The sequence below is a fragment of the Acomys minous genome (genome assembly GCF_964271855.1).
Source record: "Acomys minous genome assembly, chromosome: 4".
Classification (NCBI taxonomy): domain Eukaryota; kingdom Metazoa; phylum Chordata; class Mammalia; order Rodentia; family Muridae; genus Acomys; species Acomys minous.
Window position 1 is genome coordinate 11,303,795 of NC_140486.1, and position 23,236 is coordinate 11,327,030.

General features: G+C 45.6%; 1 protein-coding gene across 1 annotated transcript in view; it reads left to right on the top strand.

Annotated features, from left to right (window-relative positions):
• Window positions 1-23,236, top strand: part of ARK2C (arkadia (RNF111) C-terminal like ring finger ubiquitin ligase 2C) — a 109,654-nt gene that overhangs the window by 75,338 nt on the left and 11,080 nt on the right. The window contains exons 2-6 of the mRNA XM_084778396.1: window positions 4,101-4,416; window positions 11,887-11,997; window positions 20,673-20,802; window positions 22,400-22,504; window positions 22,770-22,865. Coding sequence (XP_084634522.1) covers window positions 4,101-4,416; window positions 11,887-11,997; window positions 20,673-20,802; window positions 22,400-22,504; window positions 22,770-22,865 — 758 coding nt within the window. The remainder of the gene's footprint in view (window positions 1-4,100; window positions 4,417-11,886; window positions 11,998-20,672; window positions 20,803-22,399; window positions 22,505-22,769; window positions 22,866-23,236) is intronic.

Genomic DNA, 23,236 nt, shown 5'->3' on the forward strand with positions numbered 1-23,236 from the left:
TGTCTACTAAAGGGTGGCAGGGGGTGGGGCTTGGGGTGGGGGGTGGAGACGACTTGGTGATGTCAGGGTTGTTCAGACATAGCTGGCTGTTGTTGGCTTGTCAAAGACGCCGCATTCTCCTGAGTTTCACTGTTGGTTTTTGGAGACTGATCAGGGCAGCTGTTACATAGCACTGTTGCAAAAACTACCTACAGGACACAGGACTGAACTGGGCTCTCCCCAGCTTCTGTGCTTCTGTATAGATGGTGAGGTCCAGGAACTCCCTGGGAAAAGAGGTGACTGGAAAAGTCCAGTCCACAGCAGAGGAGTGGTCTGCAGGCAGAAGCTGCCTTTGGTATTAGAAGACAGGTGCTTTAGGCCACCGTCCTCCACTGCCCATGCCGGAGCCAGGCATTCCTTTCAGGTGCGCCAACTGGAGGCTGCAGGAGTGTGAGCCTTACCCCTCCACCACCCCCCTAACGCCCCTGCCCCCCCCCCCCCCCGCCACTGCCCCTACATGGAGCAGGAGGGGCTGTGGGAGGGGAAGGGCAGTGGCTGCTCCTGGCAGCAAGACAGGGTCCAGCAGGGCAGAGGTAGAAGACACTGGCCAGCTGGCCTCATCTGTGCGTGCTCTACCATGTCAAACCCAGGGCTCATCCGGGGCCTCCTCACCCTCTCTGTGTCAGTACATTTTGAGCCAGCTTGAGTTTAGTCAACGTGTCTGTTACCCTTTCACTTCCTCCCATAAGCAGGCAGACACCCAGGCATGTACGGAGCACCCACACCATTCCAGATTAGGGAGACCAGGAGCTTTAATACCAAGCTATAGTGCTTGGGGTTCACAGGTAGCAGGAGGAGAGCTCCCCAGTCCATCTGAGGGAAGACCATGTGGGAAAGGCTGGAAGGCTGTGCTCCATGGGTGGTGTTAGCTTCTCCCTGCTGGCTGCAGGGTCCATAGGAAAGCCACACACCCCAGACTACACCCGATAGAAGGCATGGGAAAGGCAAAAGCACAGCTGACCGTGGACACTTGGATGAAAATAGGACAGAACGTAGCTCAAAACATACACAAACCGAATAATTGTTAAAAGACCATTTTAGGTATATTGTTACATATTGTTAAAATTAAGTTCATCTGTCTTTATTGATGTGGAAATTTAAAATTATCTATGTCTCACATAGTTCTATGGCAGAGTTGGCTTTAGTCTCATCAATGTCCTTTAAACTAACAAACAAATGGCTCAATTTCTTCCTTTCCAGTGTGGCCCCCAACTGCTCCTGTATCTTTTCTGAGCAAGCTTCTCTTTCTTCTTCGTGCCTTCTTTCCTTCTGTCTTGCTGATTTGCTCCTCCTCTTCTGTTGTGTGTGATGATGGGCCGTGGCTTGAGAAGGAAGGATCTAGTGTCTGCCCTCTCGGGCTCCAGTTCCTGGATGCCTTGATGCCACTATCCTCAAGGCTAAGGGACCTGACTTATCCAAATACTCGTGGGAACTGATGGTTTACTCAAATCTACTCCGACTGAACTGGAGCCAGGCAGAAATTGTTTTTTATCTGTATATCACACTTCAGATATGTAGGATATTCGTAACCTACACGAGGTGCGCATCATTTACAAACCTCAATATGAGATAACTTTAGCCAAACAACTACTGCCTGCTTCTAACCCCCACATGCCCAGTCACGTTTCTCAGGGCCCTGGCCCTATGCTTCCAAGTCTTTAGGGCGTGGCAATTACTTCTCGAATCATACACAGTATTATGTAAATTTCAAACTAAACCATTAGATTACTACTTGTTGATTTTAAAATTCCTGACCATTGTTTATGTTCTTCACACTGTTTTTGTTCCAACAACAGCTTATTATTTGTTTTGTGGTTAGTATATATTGTTTATTGTTTAATCGAGTAGTGTGTAGTTATTACACTTACTTGCAGAACTTTTTTTATTTCCCTGGCGATGATCACCAACCCTTTTATGGCTGCCTTGCTTCTTATAGTTTTTACATTCTTACCAAAGTCTCTGCCAATGGGCAAAATTCCTTCAAATACTATTTCCCACCCTCCTCTTCCCCAGACAAACTTTCAGATTCCCAGACCTGTTTGGAGTCCTGAGAAGCCCTGTGCTTGGGAACGCCCCACCTCTTTAAGAGTATGGCCTTCTATTTTGTTGCTTTTCTTTCTTGGATTCCCCCCTTCCCCCCTCCCCCATATAAAAGTTGGTATGTTCTATCTCTTCACCGTGTAGCCTTCTTCAAAAGACCAGTCATCTCTGGGCTGCCTGACTAGGTCACAGGAGGTCACTACAGCTGTTTAAAAGCTCTACACACAGATATGAGAAGTAGCTCTCCAACCAGTGGGCTTCGGGATACAGCGGCAGTTGGGGACCTCCACGTTTTTTACAGATTTATTTATTTTTATTTTATGTGCTTTGGTGTTTTGCCTGCATGTGTGCCTGTGTGAGGGTGTCAGATTCCCCAGGAACTGGAGTTACAGACAGTTGTGAGCTGCTCTGTGGGTGCTGGGAATTGAACCCGGGTCCTTTGAAAGCACAGCTAGTGCTTTTGGCTACTGAGTCATCTCTCCAGCCCCGGGATAGGGGACCTATACATTTTATTGCGGGGTGTGTGTGTGTGTGTGTGTGTGTGTGTGTGTGTGTGTGTGTTCTAAGCCATAAGAACCTGTAGCGCACTTCTGGGACCAATGGCTTTCTTTGAAGAAGCACCCCCTCCGACTCCACTCCTGTTTCCAGCCCAGTGTACCTGTGTAGAGCAGAGCAAAGTCACGTACCTGGCAGCAGAGGAGAGTAGGGCTCCCAAAGTTCCATAGACTTTGGAATAAACTTTCTCCTGGCTCTGGTTGTCTTTATCTGTACCCCTGCATTCTGTGCCTAGTGTCCCTCCCCCACACACTGGGACACTTCTGGGAAGATGGGAAAGGGGAGGAGCTGTGTGTGTGTGTGTGTGTGTGTGTGTGTGTGTGTGTGTGTGTGTGTCTCCCAGTGGGCAGACCTAGCACCACTCTCCCTCTGTTTAGCCCCAAACTGTCTCTTGCCTTCCAAAGTAGCTGCTGCCTCCACTCCCGACCCTCCAAGCCTCACGCCACAGGCTTGTCCATTGCTTGTTGGCTGACTCTTTGGTGGGTGCTGGGGTTCTGATTTCTTAGTTTCACAAATTCCTCCATCTGCTTTCCAAACTCTGTTGACATCTGTTGCCTGCTGGCGTCATCTCTCCTGTTCCCTCTGCCCCTGTCTCTTTCTTATTCCTTCGCTCTTACGTTAGTGGGGATCTTTCTGGAGTGCCAAGTGTGCTGGCTGCTTCATGGGAGGACTCTTCCAATGCTGATGCTGTGTTGTCCATCCTGGCATCTGCAAAGCTTTGATATTAAGCTCAGTTCTATTCACAAAATACTGGAGCCTAAGCTAAATGTAACCGGAGTCTAGCTTATACCTGGGATTTATTTGCTTTAAAGTAAATTCTAATCTTACAATAAACGGATTTGTGTTTTATTTTTTGACTAAATATTTCTTATTTTATTCCTCCCACCTGCCCCCCTTTTTGAGACACGTTCTCTCTATGTAACCCTAGCTGTCCAGGAACTCGATATGTAGACCAGGCTAGTGTTGAACTCATAGAGATTCACTTGCCTCCCGAATGCTGGGATTAAAGGCCTGAGCCGACAATGCCAGGCTTGACTGGTATTATAAAAGGTCATTTTTGTGATCCCTTCCTGCTTAAAATTGCAACACAAAATTTCTAGCTGCTTATGCTTGAATAGAATTTCCTCCATAAAGCTCAGGGCTTGGTTAGAGCTTGGCAAATTTTCTGTATGTGCCATAACAAATTGACGGGATAGTCTAATTCAAGAAGACCAGGTTGGCTTTAGGGGCCCTGAAACGCCTTTAACACATGTGTTATTTATAAAAAGACTGCTTTTCTGTACATTAAAACAAACGCTTCCCCTACTAACACACGCAGAAAGATGGTGGCATGCATATTAAAGCTGTAGATCTGCTGTGTTAGGAATGCTTTGACATGTACCAGTTCCAGGTTGTCCAGGGGTGACGCTCAGGTGGGATGGCTCTTTGCAGGTCCTCACTGAGACCTCTGTCTTTTGTCTCTACAGGTGCCCCCTTTCAAAGGTCTCAGCATCCTCACGCTACCTCCTGCCGCCACTTCCACCTGGGTCCCCCGCAGCCGCAGCAGCTAGCCCCGGACTTCCCGCTGGCCCACCCCGTGCAGTCGCAGCCGGGCCTCAGCGCCCACATGGCCCCGGCCCACCAGCACAGCGGCGCGCTGCACCAGTCGCTGACCCCGCTGCCCACCCTGCAGTTCCAGGACGTCACAGGTCCCTCCTTCCTACCTCAGGCCCTGCACCAGCAATACCTGCTGCAGCAACAGCTCCTGGAAGCTCAGCACCGAAGGCTCGTCTCGCATCCCAGGTCGGCAGGGGCAGGGCCGAGGCAAGAGGGCGGGGCCGAGGAGGGGGCGGGGCCGAGGAGGGGGCGGGGCGGCGGGGGCAAGGACTGGGACTCGGCTTCTGTCATCCAGGATTGGCTGCAGTCACAAAGTGTCTCTGCGGGGGGGGGGGGGGGGGGGGTGAGGCGGTGGCTTCTGCCTGTTAGTGGCCTTCATTTCAGGTCAGAGTCTAGCATGACCCCTCACATCACCCAGGTTCAGGCTCAGGGCCTGGGTAAGCAGTAGTTAGGGATACTCATGGTGTACTTCTGTAGCGTGAGAGATTGAGGCCTCTCAAGTCCCCTCCTGCTCTCACGGTGGGTGGCCTGATTCTTTTTTCCCCAAACCACGCCAGAGTTAACAAGGGAAATGACTGGTTCCAGCTCTAGCCTCCAAAGGACAAACGTCTAGTTGGAGACTGTGGCTGTACGCCCGCGAAACCAAGTAAAATTAGCAGCTATCAAATATCCTGGCATGGCAAGTCATTACCTTTTTCTGAGCATCAGCTGTAAAGAAGAAATGGGTGAGCACAGCTGGCTGCTTCTCAGTCTTCTGGGCTTCACCACTTGTTCACACTAAAAAGTTAATGACTACAAAGAATCTCTGCTTATATGGATTTACCATGCTAGAAATGTAAAAGTATCTATTAATTCGTTAAAAATACCAGTAGTCTCCTTATGCTAAATTTATAAATTGTTCTTTTTAATTTTTAATTCTTCTCCTTTTAGTGAAAATAGGAATGTTATCACATAAACACCTCACAAAATAGCTCACATAATTATGATTTCCTCTCCCTTTACTCTTGCCAACCTCCCCATGTCCCCTCCTATTGGGATCCACCCCCTTTCTGTCTCTCTTTGGAATAAACAAACAGGCTTCTATGGGAAAATAAAGTAGAATAAAATGCAATACAACAACACAGAAAGTAACAGTTGGAACTATACAAAACAAACCAACAGCAGGAAAAGAGCCCAAGAGAAGGCACAAGACTCTGAGACCCACTGCTTCACACCCTCAGGAGTCCCAAACAAACACTAAAGTGGGAGCCGCTGCAGACCAGACCCGTGCAGACCCTGTGCGTGCTGCCTCAGTTTGGGAGTTTATAGAGCTCGTTCCTATTGACTTGGGAGGCCTGCTCTCCTGGTGTCCTCCATGCCCTCTGGCTCTTACACTTTCCTCTTCCTTGGAGGTCCCTGAGATCTGAGGGGAGGGATTTGATGAATAATGTCTGGCTGTGGTTCTCTGCATTTGTTCCCATCTGCTGCTGCTGTTCCCATCTCTGATGATGGCTGCACAAGGCACCCATCTGTGAGTGTAGCAGAAAGTCATCAGGAGTCATTTTATTGCTGGGGTTTTGTTTGTTCATTTGTTTTTGTTTTATTTTGGTTTTGGTTTTGGTTTTTTGGTTGTTGTTACTGTTTTTTAGAACAGCAGTATTTGAGTTTACCCTAGGTCCCAGGGCTATCTAGTCTCAGGTTCTTGGTCACCCAAGCAGTGCTCGTGGACTGGGCCTTAAGTCAAATCAGATGTTGGCTGGGTACTCCCACAAGCCTTGTGCCTCCATTACCCTAGCAGATCTTGCAGGCAGGACAGTGTTATAGTTCGGAGGGTTGGTGTTTGCTTTTCACTTTTGGTAGCATGTGGAGTACCTTCTTGTACCCCAAACACTAGAATAGAGGGTGAGGGTAGTGAGGCCTTGCTGTCAGTCTGTGGAGAGCAATCTATAGTCTTGGCAACAACCTGGGTTCTTTGGGGATTCCCCTGGGACACCCTTGGCCCACTGCTCAATTAAATGTAACCCAGTCCTGATACTGAAAACTTCATTTGGTGACAAGAGATTTCCAGCTGGGGTCTCTCTTCCCCATTATTTGACAATGTCATTTAATCACCTTCATATATGTATATATTTTAGGAAGCTTCTGCTGCCTTAGGTTTCCATCCGACTCCTCAAATGACCCTTAATTTTAGCTGATTCTCCCTGCATTCCCCCCTTGTTCCCCTCTCCCCACAACTTGATCCTTCCCTTCTAGCCCTCTGCCCCACCGTACATAACTAACATTCTATTTATCTTTCCTAAGGAGACCTGTGTTCTCTCCCCATACACACACACACACACACACACACACACACACACACACACACAGAGACAGAGAGAGAGAGAGAGAGAGAGAGAGAGAGAGAGAGAGAGAGAGAGGGCGCCTTACTCTACACCTAACCTTTCTGGTTCTGTGGATTGTAGCTTGGTTATCATTGAGTTAACTGCTAATATCTACAAATAAGTGAATGCATACAATATTTGTCTTTCTGTTCTGGGATACATCGCCTAGGATGATATTCCTACTTCCATTCATTTACCTGCAAACTTCATGATTTCATGATTTAAAAACCACTTAGTAATACTCCATTGTGTAAATGTACCACATTTTATTTGTTGATTTTTCTCTTGAGGTACAGCTAGGTTGTTTCCAACTTCTGGCTATTATGAAGACAGCTGATATGAACACGGTTGATTGAACACGTGTCCTGTGGTAGGATGAAGCATCCTTTGAGTACACACCCAAGTGGTATAGCTGGGTCTTGAGGGAGACTGAATCCCAGCTTCCTGAGGAGCTGTCACACTGATCATGGTGGATGATCATGTGGGTTCTTTTTTTTCTTTGGCTTCTATTTTTTTATTTTTATTTTTTAAACATATACATTTGTTTTATTACACACGAATAAAATAAAATACATATATCAGGGAGACCCATGAGACAATCATGAGTTATATAAATGTTACATTCATAAGGATTTGGCTATTTGTATTTGTCAAACTTGAAGTAAAATCTTTCCTGTCTTGTTGGGTCTAAATTTTTGAATGAAATTCAATATCTATCATATCTCATCTCTATTAGCTTGAATCCTTTATCTTGATCTGAAAAGATCTTATCCCCTATCCAACTAAAACTTGATTTTAAAACTAAATTATCTAGTCTTCAACCCCTCTCAGAGACCTGAGAAGGAATAAAACTTAAATGCCTGTGTGAACTGGTAGTGCAGGTTGGCAGCTTGCAAAATGAAAAATGACTGAGACAGTTTACTGCCTGAATAGTCACTCAATACTCTCTATAATGTTGAAGTCTCATCTTCGGCCTTCTAGCCCAATATCTCTGCCAGATTTATTCATGAGGCAGGAACTATTGAGGACTTGCTTACCCTGTGTTGACAGAGTTTGGCTGTTGACTCTGCCTGCATCCAAGCTTGAGCATTTTTAGGCAGAATTCTGTCTGTGGCAGAAATGAGGACATTTTGCCCAGTGGCTGGTTTGCCACATTTGAAGCCAACTCCATAAGGAGGTTCTTTGATGCTCATCATCTTCTTTGAAGTTGGCTGAGTGTTGTCAGAAGTTAACTTATTCTGTTGTCAAAGAATCTTTAGAGTAATAAAAACATCTTTAAATGCCATATCCTGTGGGTCTCTGAGGCCTTTGAAGACTTTAACTATTTTACCTGATATGTCTATAGAATCATATCCATCTGTTAGACTTAGGATATATATTCTTGCGCTAAATTAGACTAGTATTTGAGATCACATGGGTTCTTAGATTCAATTTGCAAGTATTTTATTAAAAATTTGCATGAATGTTCATAAGAGAAACTGGTCTGTTATTGTCTTTCTTTCTTAGATCTTTATGCAATTTGGGTATCAGGGTAACTATGATCTTGTAAAATAAATTTGACAGTACTCCGTCAGCTTCTATTTTGTGGAATAATGTGAGGAGTATTGACACTAACTTTTCTTTGAAGGTCTGGTAGAATTTTGTCCTAAAACTATCTGACCCTGGGCTTTCTTTGGTTGGGAGACTTTTAATGACTGCTTCTATGTCACTCGGTATTATAGGCCTGCTTAAGTTGCTTATCTGATCTTGATTTAACTTTGGTAAGTGGTACCTATTGAGAAAAGTACCCATTTCTTTTGGATTTTCAAATTTTGGTGGCACACAGGCTTTTAAAGTATGCCTTTATTATTCTTTGGACTTCATTAATGTCTGTTGTTATGGCTTTTTCTTTCTTTCTGTCTTTCACTTCTAATTTTGTAAATATGGATATCCTCTCTGCCTTTTAGTTAATTTGGATTAGAGTTTATCAATCTTAATGATTTTCATAAAGAACAAACTCTTCACTTCATTGTTTCTTTATATTGTGATTTTTGTTTTGCTCGTTTGTTTCTATTTTATTGATTTCAGCCACGAATCTGATTACTTCTCTGCTTCTTTTGGGTATGACTTCTTTTTGTTCTGGAGCTTTCTGGTGTGTTGCTGCTACTAGTGGGGTCTTTACTTACTTTCTTTCTTTTTTAAAAAAGATTTATTTATTTATTACATATACAGTGTTCTGCCTCCATGTTCACCTGCCCATCAGAAGAGGGAACCAAATCTCATGATACATGGTTATGAGCCACCATGTGGTGGCTAGGAATTGAACTCAGGGCTTCTGGAAGAGCAGATGGTGGTCTTAACTGCTGAGCCATCACTTCAACCCTGGGTCTCTACTATCTTAATGCAGACAGTTAGTTCTGTGAGCTTACATGCCTCTTAGAACTCCCTTCATTGTATCCTGTAAATTTGTGGATGTTGCATATTCATTTCATTAAATTCTAGAAAGTCTTTAATTACTTTCTTCATTTCCCCCCCTTCTTTTCCAAGTCAGAGTCTCACTATGTGTATTTGGCTGTCCTGGAATTTATAATGTTTTGTAATGTCTATTGTAGACCAGGCTGGCCTTGAGCTCACAGAGCTCTGCATGCCTATGCCTCTTGAGTGCTGGAATTAAAAGAATGTGTCATTATATACAGCTTAATTTCTGTCTTGACCCATTTTTCATCTATTAGTGAGTTGTTCAGTTTCCATGATTTTGTAAGCTTTCTGTTGTTGTTGATATCCAGCTTAAGTCCATGATGGTCAGATAGGACACAGGGTGTTATTTCAGTTTTCTTCTATCTGTTGAGACTTGATTTGTGTCCAAGTATATGGTCAGTTTTGGACACAGTTCTATGAGGTGCAGAGAAAAAGGTATATTCTTTTTTTTTTTTTTTTTGGGTGAAATGCTCGGTAAATATTTGTTAGGTTCATTTGTTTTATAATGTCTGTTAGCATCAACATTTCTCTGCTTAGTTTTTGCCTGGATGACTTGTCTACTGGTGAGAGTTGGGTATTGAAGTCTCCCAATATCAGTGTGTGAGGGCCAATATGTGATTTAAGCTGTAGTAGTGTTTGCTTTCTGAACTTGGGCATAGATGTTAAGAATTGGAATGTCTTCTTGGTGGAGTTTTCCTTTGATGAGTGTGTAGTGTCCTTCCCCATCTCTTCTGATTAGCTTTGCATTGAAGTCTACTTTGTCAGATATTAAGATAGCTATACAAGCTTGTTTTTAGGTCAGTTTGCTCGGGGTATCTTTTCCCCATCTTTTACCCTGAGGTGATGTCTATTCTTGTTGTTAAAGTGTGTTTCTTGCATGCAGCAGAAGGATGAATGCTGTTTTCACATCTAGTTTGTTAGTCTGTGTCTTTATTGGATAATTGAGGCACTGATGTTGAAAGATATCAACGAGCAGTTTGTTGATTCCTGTTATTTTGTTGTTGTGGTGGTGGTGGTGTGCATACAGTGTGTGTGTGTGTGTGTGTGTGTGTGTGTGTGTATGTTTTCCTTCTTTGATTTGCTGGTCTTGGGATTATTTATTCGTTGTGTTTTCTTGAGTGTGGTTAAACTCTTTAGGTTGGACTTTACCTTCTAGCACCTTCTGTAGGCCTGGATTTGTAGGTAGACATTGCCTAAATTTGATTTTATCACAGCATGTCTTATTTTCTCTATACATGATAAACTGAACATTTTGTGGGTATACTTGTCTGGAGTGACATGTATGGTCTTTTAGAGTCCATAGCACATCTTTCCAGGTCCTCTCTTGTATTCTATTTATGAGGCTTGCCTCTGTATGAGTTCCTACATTTTTCATTTCCAGGTTTCCCTCAGCTTGGGTTTTCTTTATTGATTCTATTTTCACTTTCAGGTCTTGAATGACTTCTTTCCTTCTACTGCTTGTGCTTTCATAGTTTGTTTAAGGGATTTATTTATTTCCTCTCTAAGGACCTCTATCATGTTCATAATTTGCTTGGGGTATCTGTTTTAGAGTTTTAAAGTTACCTTCCTATGTTCCAGTCATATTGGAATACACAGTGCCTGCTGTGATCAGAGTGCTGGGCTCTAATGGAGACATACTGTCCTGGCTATTACTGGTTGTTTTTTTTACGCTGGTGTCTAGACATCTGCATTTGGGATGCAGATTTGGGAATTTTGTAATTCTCGGGAATATTGGGAATATTGTAATTCTTAGGTGCTGGTAACTTGTTCTGTCTTTGGAGAGTGGGTGTTCTGTTCCTTGGTTTCTGTTGCCTCTTTGGTTTTTAGGCAAATGTGGTGGCTCCATGTTGTCTGGTAGAAAAATTCTTCCGGGATCCTGATAGGTGTGGCCACTGGTAAAATGTGCTCCAGGTAAAATGTGTTTCTAGGTATTTGGAGATGACACTTAGGAATGGGGGTCGGCTAGGAGAGAGTGCTTAGGGGGTCCACAGGAGCAGGGAGAGCGGGGTGCTCCACCAGGATCTGATTAGTTCCCTGGGAATGGGACAGAAGATGAGAAGAGGCCACAGCAGATGGTCTGCTACAGAGCTGGGGTGAGACTGGGGGATGGGAGCTGGATATCTGGAGAGGGATTGGTGACGATCCGAAGTTAGCCTATTTGATTCCCTGGCTGCAGTGGCCTATGGCTTCTCAGGCTATACAATATTCTTATGAAAAAGGGTTACGCGTCAGTTTAGCGAGAAGAGTCACTCAGAATGTACTTGCAAGTCTCTGCGGCACACAGCTTAACAGATCTGATCTGTGCCCTTATGTCTGCTTCTGTACTAGACCTTGAAGAGTCCTGTGTCACAGAATTTCTGGAAAGTTCCACAGTTTGCCTGCAAGAGAGTAAAGGGTGAAAAGGAAAATAGTTTTTTTTCCCCTCAAGCTTCCTGAAATGGGCTTCAGGGTGCTTGGGAGAACTTAACAACTTCTGGGCTCAGTGATAGACAGGTTCCTTAGGCATTGGTGACTCGAGGGCTTGAGTGGCTGGGACAAGGTTGTGGGAGGTCAAGGGGAGAAGCCTCCATGACTGGGTGTGTTCAGGGAGGCCTTCCTGGAGGAGGCAACCTTTTGACCTGGGCCTTGAAAGCTAGAAAGAGTGTGGTGGTGAGAAGAGAGTGGTGGGAGCAGTTTCTGCTCACCAGGGACATTCCCAGGTGCCTGGGAATACTAGTTTCTGTTGGGGATAGCAGCATGGGACATGTTCAATAGGAGGAGAGAGTGTCACTCAGAGCTTCTGGGAGCTTGGCTGGCCCAGGCAGCCTCTAACACAGTGCTCTTCTCTCTTCCTGTACAGGCGGGGTCAGGATCGGGTGTCTGTCCACTCCCACCGCCTCCACCCCAGCTTTGACTTTGGCCACCAACTGCAGACACCTCAGCCCCGGTATCTGGCTGAGGGCACTGACTGGTAAGTCTCCAGACCCTGGGGAGCACTGGAGAGAGGGAGAAAGGGAGGGAGGGAGGGAGGGAGAGAGGGAGGGAGGGAGGGAGGGAGAGAGGGAGGGAGGGAGGGAGGGAGAGAGGGAGGGAGGGAGGGAGGTCAATCTTACCAGATCGATGGAGTTTTTGATGCAGGTTGGTCCTCAGTCTACTCAGTCTTGGAGTCTACTTCAGTCACCTACAGGGCCTGGCTGCAGGAGTTAGCTCAGTGTAACTGGACACTATCTCGTACTAAGTCTGAGGCTCAGTGTTCATGGACCTGCCAGAAAGAGGGCTGTGAAGCATGCCCCAAGTTCAGTAGTACTGTAAACCAATGGACTCCAGAGGCTGGCTTGGGGGGCGGGGAGAACTCAAAGATGCTGTGGTGGTCAGGGAAGGCTTCCCGGAGGGGGTGGAGGGAAGAATCCACAGCAAAATCCATGATAGAGCATGTCAGCGAGGCAGTGTAGGGAGTGTGACTTGGAGCAGAGCTAAAGGTAAACTTAGGACCGTGGATAGGAGCCAAGGAGAAAGATGCATGATGTTCTTGTGTCTTAGAGATAGGTGGCCCCTGTTATGCCTTTCCATTGCTTGTACTTTGGGGAACTTTGCAGCCCATCCAGGGACTCCTAGGGGTGCTTGGGAGAAGTTGACACCTGCTGAGGTTGGTGATAGACAGGTCCCCAGGCATCGGTGACTACCATCTGTAGCCCAGGAAGGGTCTGGTCTTAATAGGAAAACACTAGGACCCCCCCCCCCAGGTACTTTAAAACCACACGCAGTTCCCTGAGTATTTGTAAGCAGAGGGTATCATGCCTGCAGTGGGCTTCTGAGTAGTTGACAGCGGTGTCTACCCTCTCCCTTCACGCTTCAAATGACAAATCAAAAGTCTGATTTCACTAAAGTTTACCCTTGAGAACCAGTGAGTTTATTGGATTTCTGTATAGTGTACAGGCAAGGAGATGCTTATAGGGGCACGGGTGACCTCAAAGCAACTGCACTGGGAAGTTCAATGACTCCGTCCTTCTGCTGAGGGAATGTCCACAGTCCACAGTCCACAGCCCCTCTCCTGTCTGATGGGCAAGCAGGCACAGCTGGTCCCAGGAAGATGGCAGCAGTTTTGTCCAGAGGACAGTAGAATGTAGCAATAGTTTGGTAAAGACATCTCACTCTAAGGAGCGATGCACATATCTACATACATGTGCCCATCTGTACATACACTTGCTATATATGCACGTGTACTTACGTGCTCATACAGGGGCGCACAGAGAGAAACATATAGGCTCTTGGTAGAATGTAGGTAAGTGGATTCTGGAATTCTTTATGCCTTTCTTGCAACTTTTACATAAAGAATACAAGGTAGCGCGGTGGCGGTGGCGGCGGTGGTGGCGGCGGCGGTGGCGGCAGTGGCGGCAGTGGCGGCAGTGATGGTGGCGGTATTCCTCAATGGAAAAAGAGGGACAAGATATTTTAAGAGCTGCCATTCTATTGTATCACCTCCAACACATTGGGCCAGGAAAGCTGCTTAAGAAAGCTCATGGTGGCTTTGGGAACCCTTCCATGACAGCCAAGCACGATACACAGCATAATTCGTGTTGTCTGACTGCGTCCTGTGCTCCTCGGTGCCAGAAAGAGTGCTGTAAGCATGCTCTGTCCTCTGCCAGCCTCTGCGCATCCTCAGGTTTAGACTCAACAGTCTCTTAAAAGATGGGTCCCACTACTGCCAACTTCAGCCCAGCCTTTTCCTAATTAGCAGATTCAAATTAGGAAGATTTAGTTGCAGTCTGGATTGAATTCTGTCTCTCAAGCAGTGAAGTCGATTCCATTTGACTCAATTCAGCCCACGCGGAGCCCTTGTACACAGCTGACTGACTTAGACACAGACACAGGGTCCAACAAGGTGTGCGGGAGGTGTGTCACACAGGTGACTGGGGAGGGTCATCCTTGTGAGCAGTCAGGAACAGCGCAGCACATCAGCCCCGTCCTTAGCATCCTTATCCATCCAAACTCGGTCTTCCTCATCCCACCCTTTCTGCATCCCCAGAGCTCCCATTCCCTGTTGCCCTGAGAAACAAAGAACAAGGTCACTGTGTGGACCCATCCCTGGGCTCATTCTGCTTGTCCTATCCCCACTGGGGCAGCAGGCTCTTCTCTTCTGTAACGAGCTCTGCTTTGGCAAGGGTGGGCCCAGTGGTGAGAAGGATTTTCCCCCTATTTTATTTTATTTTATTTTATTTTATTTTATTTTATTTTTGATCACTCATGCTAGCTGTATTCCCATTTTCTTCTATGAAGCATGCTTAACTGCCAGGAGACAATAGGAAATGCATTGTAGGAAAGGCTCCTCCAACCCCCTGCAGGGAGCTGCTGGAGGGAAGGGGTTGTCTGCAACAGCCACCACCCACCACCCACCCAGTACGTTCCTTTCTACCATCAGAAGCCCTAAGTTTAAGGGTATCCTAGTCTTACTTTGGGATGTCATACCCTTCCCAACCAGTTTTCCAGTTGCATGTCCTGGTCTAAGAGTGAGTGGGAGCATTAGGCCTTGGGGGGATAAATCTTGGATACCCCTTCTTCACCATGTCTAAACCTTGCCCTGGACATGAGCCACAGGCCAGGTCTCCATTTTTTTTTCCACGGGGCCTGCTTTGATTTCAGCTCTAGCATCTCAGTTGCAACTCTGACTCCCAAGATGGATTGTGCCCATCTCCACCCATAGAGAGTTCTGTGGGTACCTGGACCCCGTGGGTAAGGTGTGATGGATCGTGAGGGCCTCCTGCTGTTCTTTCGCAGAGGCATCCCTGTTCTGTCCTGAGGCCTCCAGAGTCTAGAATCACCCAAGGATGATGCTGGCATTTTGAGGGTCAGGTTTCTGGGAAGAACTTAAGACTCTGCAAAGCAACCAGACTACATCAAGTTTTTAAAAACTGACAGTAGAAATAAACTTAAGCTTGGTGGTTGTACACAAAGGAAAGGAATCATGCATATGGAACAGGGGCCATAAGAAATCTCTAAAACACATATCTGGGTTAATTCTGTGAACCCTCAAACTTGGCTGTCACAGGACAGTGGCAACAGGAGAAGGGTATGATGGCTTCCTCAGAAAATGATGTCCCCAGGAGCAAGTCAGATCCAGACTTATCAAGACGCTGACTTTGTACATGTACCTACTGGGTCTGGGCTCAACTATGCATTTTGATTGGTTGTAGTTTTCTGTCTCTATCTGTTGCAAAGAGGAGTTTCCTTGATGGGTGAAGATTACACATATCTGTGGGTATAATAACTGCTTATAGATTGTTGTTATGAGATATGCTGGTTTAGTAAATCAACACAATAAAAATTTGGTGGAAAAAGAAACTATGAGTTTAAAGAAAGTTTGGAGAATGTTTGAGGGAGGAAAGGGAAGGGAGAAGTGCAATTATATTATCTCAAAAACAAAATAAAGAAATCAGTGAACTTCATCTCTGGCTGAGTGAGCCTGGGCCCAGGGAGGATGTTTCTTATCATCCTCTCCTCTCCTCTTCCTCTTCCTTTTCCTCTTCCTTTTCCTCTCTAGTAGCTTCTTAAAGTGGACCTTTAGGTCATGGTAGCTCATCTTCCTTTTTATTTCCACATAAGATTATAAAGTTGTGAATTTCTATTTAAGGACAGAATTTTTTTTTATTTTCATTATCATTAATTTTGTTAGCTTGTTCTATGAGTTATGGAGGGAGGAGATTGAAGTCTATAGCTATGCTTCTGTCTTTTTTTTTTTTTACAAGATTGTTTTCTGTGTATGAATTTTTTGCTTGTGTAAGGGCATCATATGTGTGCAGGGTCCATGGTGCAGAAGAGGGTGTCAGATCCCCCAGCATTGGCAGGTCATAGGTCAATAGTTGGTATGTGGGTGAGGCAGCTAAACGTGGGTCCTCTGCAAGAGCACAAAATACTCTTAGCCACTCTGTGCCTTGTTTGCTTTGAGTTCTGCTAGCTTTAGCTTTCACTTGCTTTGATTTGTAATATTACAATATATGTCTCTCATAAGACAAAATGAATTGACCACACAGTCTTGTTTCTCTTTTTGCTTTTTAGTTCAAAATTTGCTTTGTCTGATATTAATTAACATAGCCATTCTCACTTTCTTCCAGTGGTGCTTGTTTTTTTTTTTTTCTTTTCCTTTTTTTTTTCTTTTTAAAAAAACTAGAATATGTTTTTAAGGTAGAGTTTTGTTGTATAGCCCTGGCTGGCCTGGGACTTTTTAGGTACACTTCAAACTCACAGAGATTGAGCAGGCTCTGCTCCTGAGTCCTGGGATTAAAAACATGTGTCACCATGCCCAGTTAGTTTTTTACCTTTTTATGCTTTTGTTTTAAAAATAACAAACAGTTGGCTGTTGTTTTCCAGATGAAAATCTGTGTTAACGGAAATGTATAGAACATTTACATGTATTGTAATTATCCATATAGTTAGAGCTGAACCTACAGTCTTGCCCTTTGTTTCTGTTTGCCTTGTCTTTTTGTCTGTTGTGTGCCTTAGTTTGGATCGATTGTTAGGAATAAATGTTCGGCTCACAGTTGTGTCACTATTCTGTTTATTTATTAGTGTACTTAGTTTACGACAAGTACAGCATCATTCTACCCTAAATATATTATGTTTCTTTGTGTGAAATGGAACCATATGCTAATAACTGTATACTTACATTTCCCAGTTTATGTTCTTTGCTATTCCTTCTATGAGTGTATATATATTCATACACATATGTGTATATATATATATCCTATAATTGACACAATACATTACTATAATTTTTGCTTTAAACCAGTGGCCCTGAAAACTATGGACTATATGTCAAATCTAACATTGGTTTGTTTATTTTTGTTTTTAAATACATTGTTGCTAGAACACAGCCATATTAATTTGCTTACAAATGATTTGTGGCTACTTTTGAATAGGATTAGTTGTGATAGAGAATGAATGACTCTTAAAAACCTAAATCATTCACTATGATTATATCCATTCTTCATGGAAAAATGTTTGCTTTTAATCAATAAAACCTCAAAGGAAAAAAAAATTAATAGAGGAAAGAACCTTGATCATCTTTTTATATAACCTGTCTCTCCAGAATGTTTTATTCCTTGGTGTAGATCCAAGTCTCTACCTGTCCTTTTTGTCTGTCTGCAGCACGTCTTATAGTATTTCTTGTCATGCTGGTCAGCTGCACTTTCAGTTTTGATTGTCCTAAAAGGTCTTATTTCACCTCGTTCTGAAAGACATTTTTGCTGGATACAGGCTTCTGTGTTGACAGGATTTTTTTTCTTTAAGAATGTCATTCCACTGTTTCCTTGTTTGCTTTATGGCTGGTGGAAAAATCTGAAATTTTTGTCTCTGTTCGTGGATCTTTTGTTTCCTTGGGCTTGTTCTAGAATTTTATCTTTATTAGCATTTTATGGGACTTTTCATATCTTTGGGTGATATTCTCTTTTTGTTTTGGCTCGTAGTATGCTGAGGGATTTGAATCAGTGGCCTTTTGTTTTGTTTTGTAAACCTTCCTAACCCGGTTCCTTTCTTTGATCATCTTCCTTTGGCCCTTGAGAGGCTGATGATGTGTTTACCTGTTCTTGGCCCTTGAGAGGCTGATCATGTGTTTACCTGCTCGGCTGCCACCCAGCATGGCCACCGGGGTTTAGTTCCGCTTCCTTTAGATTGTCTGCACATTTCATTTAGATTGTCTTTACTGGTGTGTGTCCCAGTCTGCAGTTGACCCACTCCAGTGAAGTTTCCATCTCAGACACTGCATATTCCATGCCAAGAAGCTCCCCTTAGGTTATTTTCTTAAACGTCTTTCCTATGTTTATGTTTCTATCCATATACTTGAATGTGGTTATAATAGCTATTTTGGTATTTTTATTTTATTAACTGTGTTGGAGTGTTTCTGTTGTCTGATTTTCCCCTGACTGTAGGACATATTGTCCTTTTAAAAAAATCATGACCAGTTATTTGCTGTTGAACAGTGAGCTATAGGTTTATGGAGTGTTGGCCTTTGCTCTCTCTGGTAAATGCACTGGCAGATCTGCATGAGGCTTTGGAGGCTCGTTAAGTCTTACTATAGCTGATCCCAAATATCCCTAAATCAGCCAGTACTGTGGATCTACCCTAACAGAACTCAGAGAACAGCTTTAAAAAGGTTGTCCTGGAGTCAGCTGAATGCGCTTAGTGATCAACTACAAGTCTCTTTCCCAAAATTAGATCTGTCTAAACTCGGGGAACCATGCACTATTTCCATGGGTGCTTTTTGCTCAACCTGTGGGGCTGTCACTCTACACCAGTAATTCTCGACCTTCCCAATGCTGAGACCTCATGTTGTGATGACTTCTAACCATAAAATTATTTTTGTTGCTACCTCATTACTTACTGGTATGACTCGTAATGTAAACATCTGTGTTTTCTAATGGTCTTGGGTGACCCTGTGAAAGGGTCATTTGACTCTCAAAGGGTCATGTCCCACAGATTGAGAAACACTGCCCTACACACACATAACTTGCGATTCAGCAGAGACTTGAGGGCATGCTGCAGAATTTCAGAGCTCTCATTTGGTGCGGCTTCCTCCTCTTCAGAACATTGCACCACAAGTGGTCAGAGACCTGAGCTCCCTTGCAGTAAGAGCCCTGCAATATCCGAGTGAGTCCCTAATCCAAGAGAAGTCTCTGCTTGAGGACCAGTGTGCGTCTCTTGTCTGGATGCATTTTCTTGGTCAGAGCCAGTGAGTTGTGGGGTTGCCTGGATCACAGCTTTGCACTGGTTCATGTGGGTATGTGTGTGCAAGCGTGCGTGTGATTTCGATGAGGAAACTAGTGTGTTCCTGTAACATTCCTCTTATCTAGATTTTGCTGATATACCCTAATGATGCCACTTTAGATGTTCCTCAAAAGTGATACCATGGCAGCTCTTGCCTGAAATCCTAACATTTTGGAGGGTGAGGCAGGAGGATTATGAGTTCTCTTCTGGCTTGGGTGACAGAGTAAGACCCTGTCTTAAGAGCCTCCCGCCTCTCCCTCTCTCTCTGTAGCCCCCTCCATCTCTCTCTGTCTCCGTCTCTCTTTGTCCCCCTCTCTCCCTCCCTCTCTTCCTTTCTGATTTCTTAGCAGAAACACTTTGGAGATATCACTGTGTTTTTCTACCAGAAAGTACACTGTGTGGTTGTTTGTCCTTCTGTGATGCTGGCAGCAATTGATGAACTCTGTCTGGGTCTTTTATTTCTTTGGAGAATGCAAATTGGTGACAGGTAATTTAATAATTCCTTATTCATACGCTTGATGGAAAACTTCAATATGAGAAATGACCCTCATCAACTATTTGGTTGCCCTGAAGTGCCTTAGTCATGGAAAGGCAAGGCAGCTAGCTGCTTGAGGCTTCCTTTTCTTCCCTTTATTTAGTCTTCCTGGTAAGGGGGTGGTCCCCTGGCATCCTCCAAAGAGGATGGCTTTGTTCAGCATCGTCTCAGCCCACATTTAAATGTGTGTCATCTTTTTGTAGTAATAGTTACCGAGGTGCGTTATCCAAGCCTGCTGGTGGAAGCCTCCGCTGGAGGGTCCTTCTGCCATGGCCCCGGCACACATTAGTAGTGTTCCTGCTTTTGGTTATGACAGAATGTTCTGGCTTCTCTCTGTGCACTTTCTCCACAGACCTGAAATTATCTCCACTTCTCCTTAGCCACCAGTTCCTCTTTGTTCTTTGTATTCGTCAAGATTTTTACCTGGCACCATTTTCCTTCTGTCTGCAGACTTTTCTTTATTACTTCTTGTGGTGCTGGACCATTAGCACTGCTTCCTCTCAGCCTTTGCTCATCTGAAAAAAAAAACACACCACTTTATCTTCATTTGAAAATCATTTTTACTGGGTACAGACTTTGTGCTTAGTAGCTTCTTTTTTCTTCTTTTTCTTATTGGTGCCATCTCTTTCTCTTCTCGCAGCTTCATTTAAACGGCAAGTCTGTGATAGTTCATACCCACCTTATCTATCTGAGGGTGCTTTCTCTTTAATTTTGGGTTTGTTTTTAAGTTTTTGTCTTTATTCTTTTTTTAAAAAAAAATTTGCTTATTATGTACTTTGCGGTAGTTTCCTTTGTGTTTTTTTTTTTTTTTAAATAATTTTGGGCCAGTGGGTTTATAGTTTCCATCAAATTTGAAAATGTCTTAGTGAAACTTAGGCTTAAATGAAGTGAGTTTTCCCAGACTTTTAGGAAAGTGACTGGGTGGCCTAGCATAGCTTTCTAGCCTGTAGGACGAGCAGCGGAGGGGCCACTACGTCTCCTGTCGCAGTTTTATCTACTGGTGAAACTATGGCCACTTCCCATCCTCAAGTTGGCCCTTGCTTTTTTTGCGCCATATCCCTGGCTGCTCCATTCAGACTCTCTTGGAGGGAGCTTAGTTGTCTAGGCTTCTCCAGGTGCCTCAGATGGAAAGGTCTTCGATGAGCAGGACACGTCTTCAGGACAGACGTGGAGACCGCTCATTGCGTGCAAGCAGCATGTTAGAAGGGTTATCGGTGCCGTTTTCTCTAGCTTAGAGGGGGGTGAGTTGGCAGTGTGTGCTCTAACATTGCCCCAAGGTGGTGCCTGAGGCCTCTTTCTGAAACCCGTTGGTACGTCCCCCACCATGTAGCTCACAGCTGGCTGTGTCCCCACAGGGATCTCAGTGTGGACGCCGGCTTGAGTCCTGCCCAGTTCCAGGTGCGGCCCATCCCTCAGCACTATCAGCATTACCTAGCAACTCCTCGAATGCACCACTTCCCCAGAAACTCCTCGTCCACGCAGATGGTGAGTGAGGGAGCCCTGAGGGGGCATGAACGTCCTGTCTGCCTACTGCATCCTGGTGGTGAGCTGAAGCCACAGTTGGTTCTCCGCGGTGCCCAGGGTCCTGAGTCCAGGCAGCTCTTAGGCAAACCTGTCCTCCACTCTTAGCCCCAATTCTCACTCTAGCTTAAGTAGGACGAAACGGAGGGAGTGGCTGGTCCAAACGCCATCACTACTGAAGGGGGTCAAGTAGAAGAGGCGGCGTGGCAGGCTGTAGTCTTTGGAGAAATGCCCAGGGCTGAAAGACTCCGTCCTGGGTCTGGGGAGGTGGCTCAGGAGGTAAAACGCTTTCTGTACAAGCATGAGGACCTGGGTTTGGTCCCCAGCACACACGTAAAAAGCCAGGCACGGTGGTGGTGTGTGCTTCTAAAACCAGGGCTGGGTAAGTGGGGGCGAGCAGATTCCCGGGGGCTTGCCGGCTGGCCAGCCTTGCCTGGTCAGTCAGTACTTCCTTATTTCCTATCTCGCTTCCGCCCATAACCCTGTACAGTCAGGCATTTTGCCCACTTTGCGCAGCTGATGCCGAGAGAGGTTAAACAACTGGTCCCAGAGCGTGCAGGGAGGAGCTCGACCGAAGCCGGTCTGACTCCTAGCCAGGGTTACAGAGGGCTGAATAAAACAGGCACGGACAGGTTAAGGACTAGAGTCTGTGTCTCAGTCAGGGTTTCATTGCTGTGAAGAGACACCACGACCACGGCAACTCTTATAAAGGAAAACGTTTAATTGGGGCTGGCTTACAGTTCCAGAGGTTTAGCCCATCGTCGCCATGGCAGCGTGCAGGCAGACATGGTGCTGCTGGGGAAGGAGCTGGGAGTTCACATCTTGATCCACAAGGCAGGAGACTTCGCTACTAGGCCTACCTTGAGCAAACAAAGTGACACGCCTACTCCGACAAGGCCACACCTATTAATAGTTACCCTCCCCATGGGCCAAGCATTCACACACATAAGTCTACCGGGAGCTGTTCCTATTCAAACCACCACAGTCTGTATATTTAAAATACTAATATTTTGTTCATCATGGGTTTGTAAAAATTCATTTTTTTTTTTTACTTAGAGATGCTGCATTAAAATACTATTTACCTCAGTTATTGACTTGTCTTGTCCCAGACCCTGGCGCTGACATCCTGTTGCTCTTAGAGGGGAGGCTCATGCCACGCAGCTCCGGGGTCTGAGTCTTAGCTCTGTCACCTGCGTGCATGGCATAAGCTGATTAAATTTAATCTACTTGTGCCTTATCCACCCCATCAGTAAAATGGGATCATAATTGCCCTGCAACTCCCATCAGGTGAGGCTGGGGACGCGCTCCGAACAGCGCTGCTGTGTATGTGGCTTCTCCTCAGTCAGGGTCAGCGTCATTGTGTTAATGGCTATCCCTTCCCGCAGTATCTCTGCAGAAGCTTGGGTCTTCATGAAGAGGGTAGAATGTAAGAACAGACGGGACACATGACTGCAGTGGGTCACAGCTGTGCTGGCTGGTGGTTACGACAGGAGAAATTGCCCGTCTCGCGGAGGAGAAGCCTAGGATAGTCATGCTGTCCAAACTGCTCTTTCTGTCTCAGGTTGTTCATGAAATCCGAAACTACCCTTACCCGCAGCTTCACTTCCTCGCCCTCCAGGGACTCAATCCTAGCCGGCACACCTCGGCCGTGCGGGAGAGCTACGAGGTAGGTGGCCCTGGGTGGCACTGATTGGCTGGCTGGCGAGCTTCCATCCAGCCACCGTTCTCTCTGCCTCTCCTTGGTGGTGGGTAGACGCGGGTGGTGGGAAGGCCGCAGGCTGAAAGGAAGAGAGAAAGAGAAACGGCTGCCTTCGCCTGCCGACAGTGAGTCGGCTTCCTGCGCACGGCTCACTTGCTCATCCTTAGCGCCGTGTGTTTATGTACAGTTGAACACGCTGAGCGCACGTGTGCCCGTGTCTCCCTCTTTACAGGAACTGCTGCAGCTGGAGGACAGGTTGGGAAACGTGACCCGAGGAGCCGTGCAGAACACCATCGAGAGGTTCACCTTCCCCCACAAGTACAAGAAGGTGAGGCTGCGGAGACCAGCTGCACCGTCAGCGGGTGGGGACAGGGGGTGGGAACGGAGTTGTCGGTTGTCTGCTTGCACTATCCTGGCTGTCTGTAGGGGACACCCACTCTGCAGGCCCAGAAGCCTTTGCCTGGGTTATATGCTCTACAGCTGAGCAGGCACTTCAGGATTTCTCACTGGCCCACATCAGCTGTGGTCAGGAGGGAGCATGGGAGCCTTTTGACAGGAAAGGGACAAAGGCTGAGCGTGCAGATGTTGGCTAGAGTGCTCACGCGTGTATCTGCGCGCCTGTGGGTGAACATCAGTGTTTGTATCCCTTCCGTGGACAAAGGGGGCTCCTGCACACAAGGCTAATGCTCACCTTAGAAA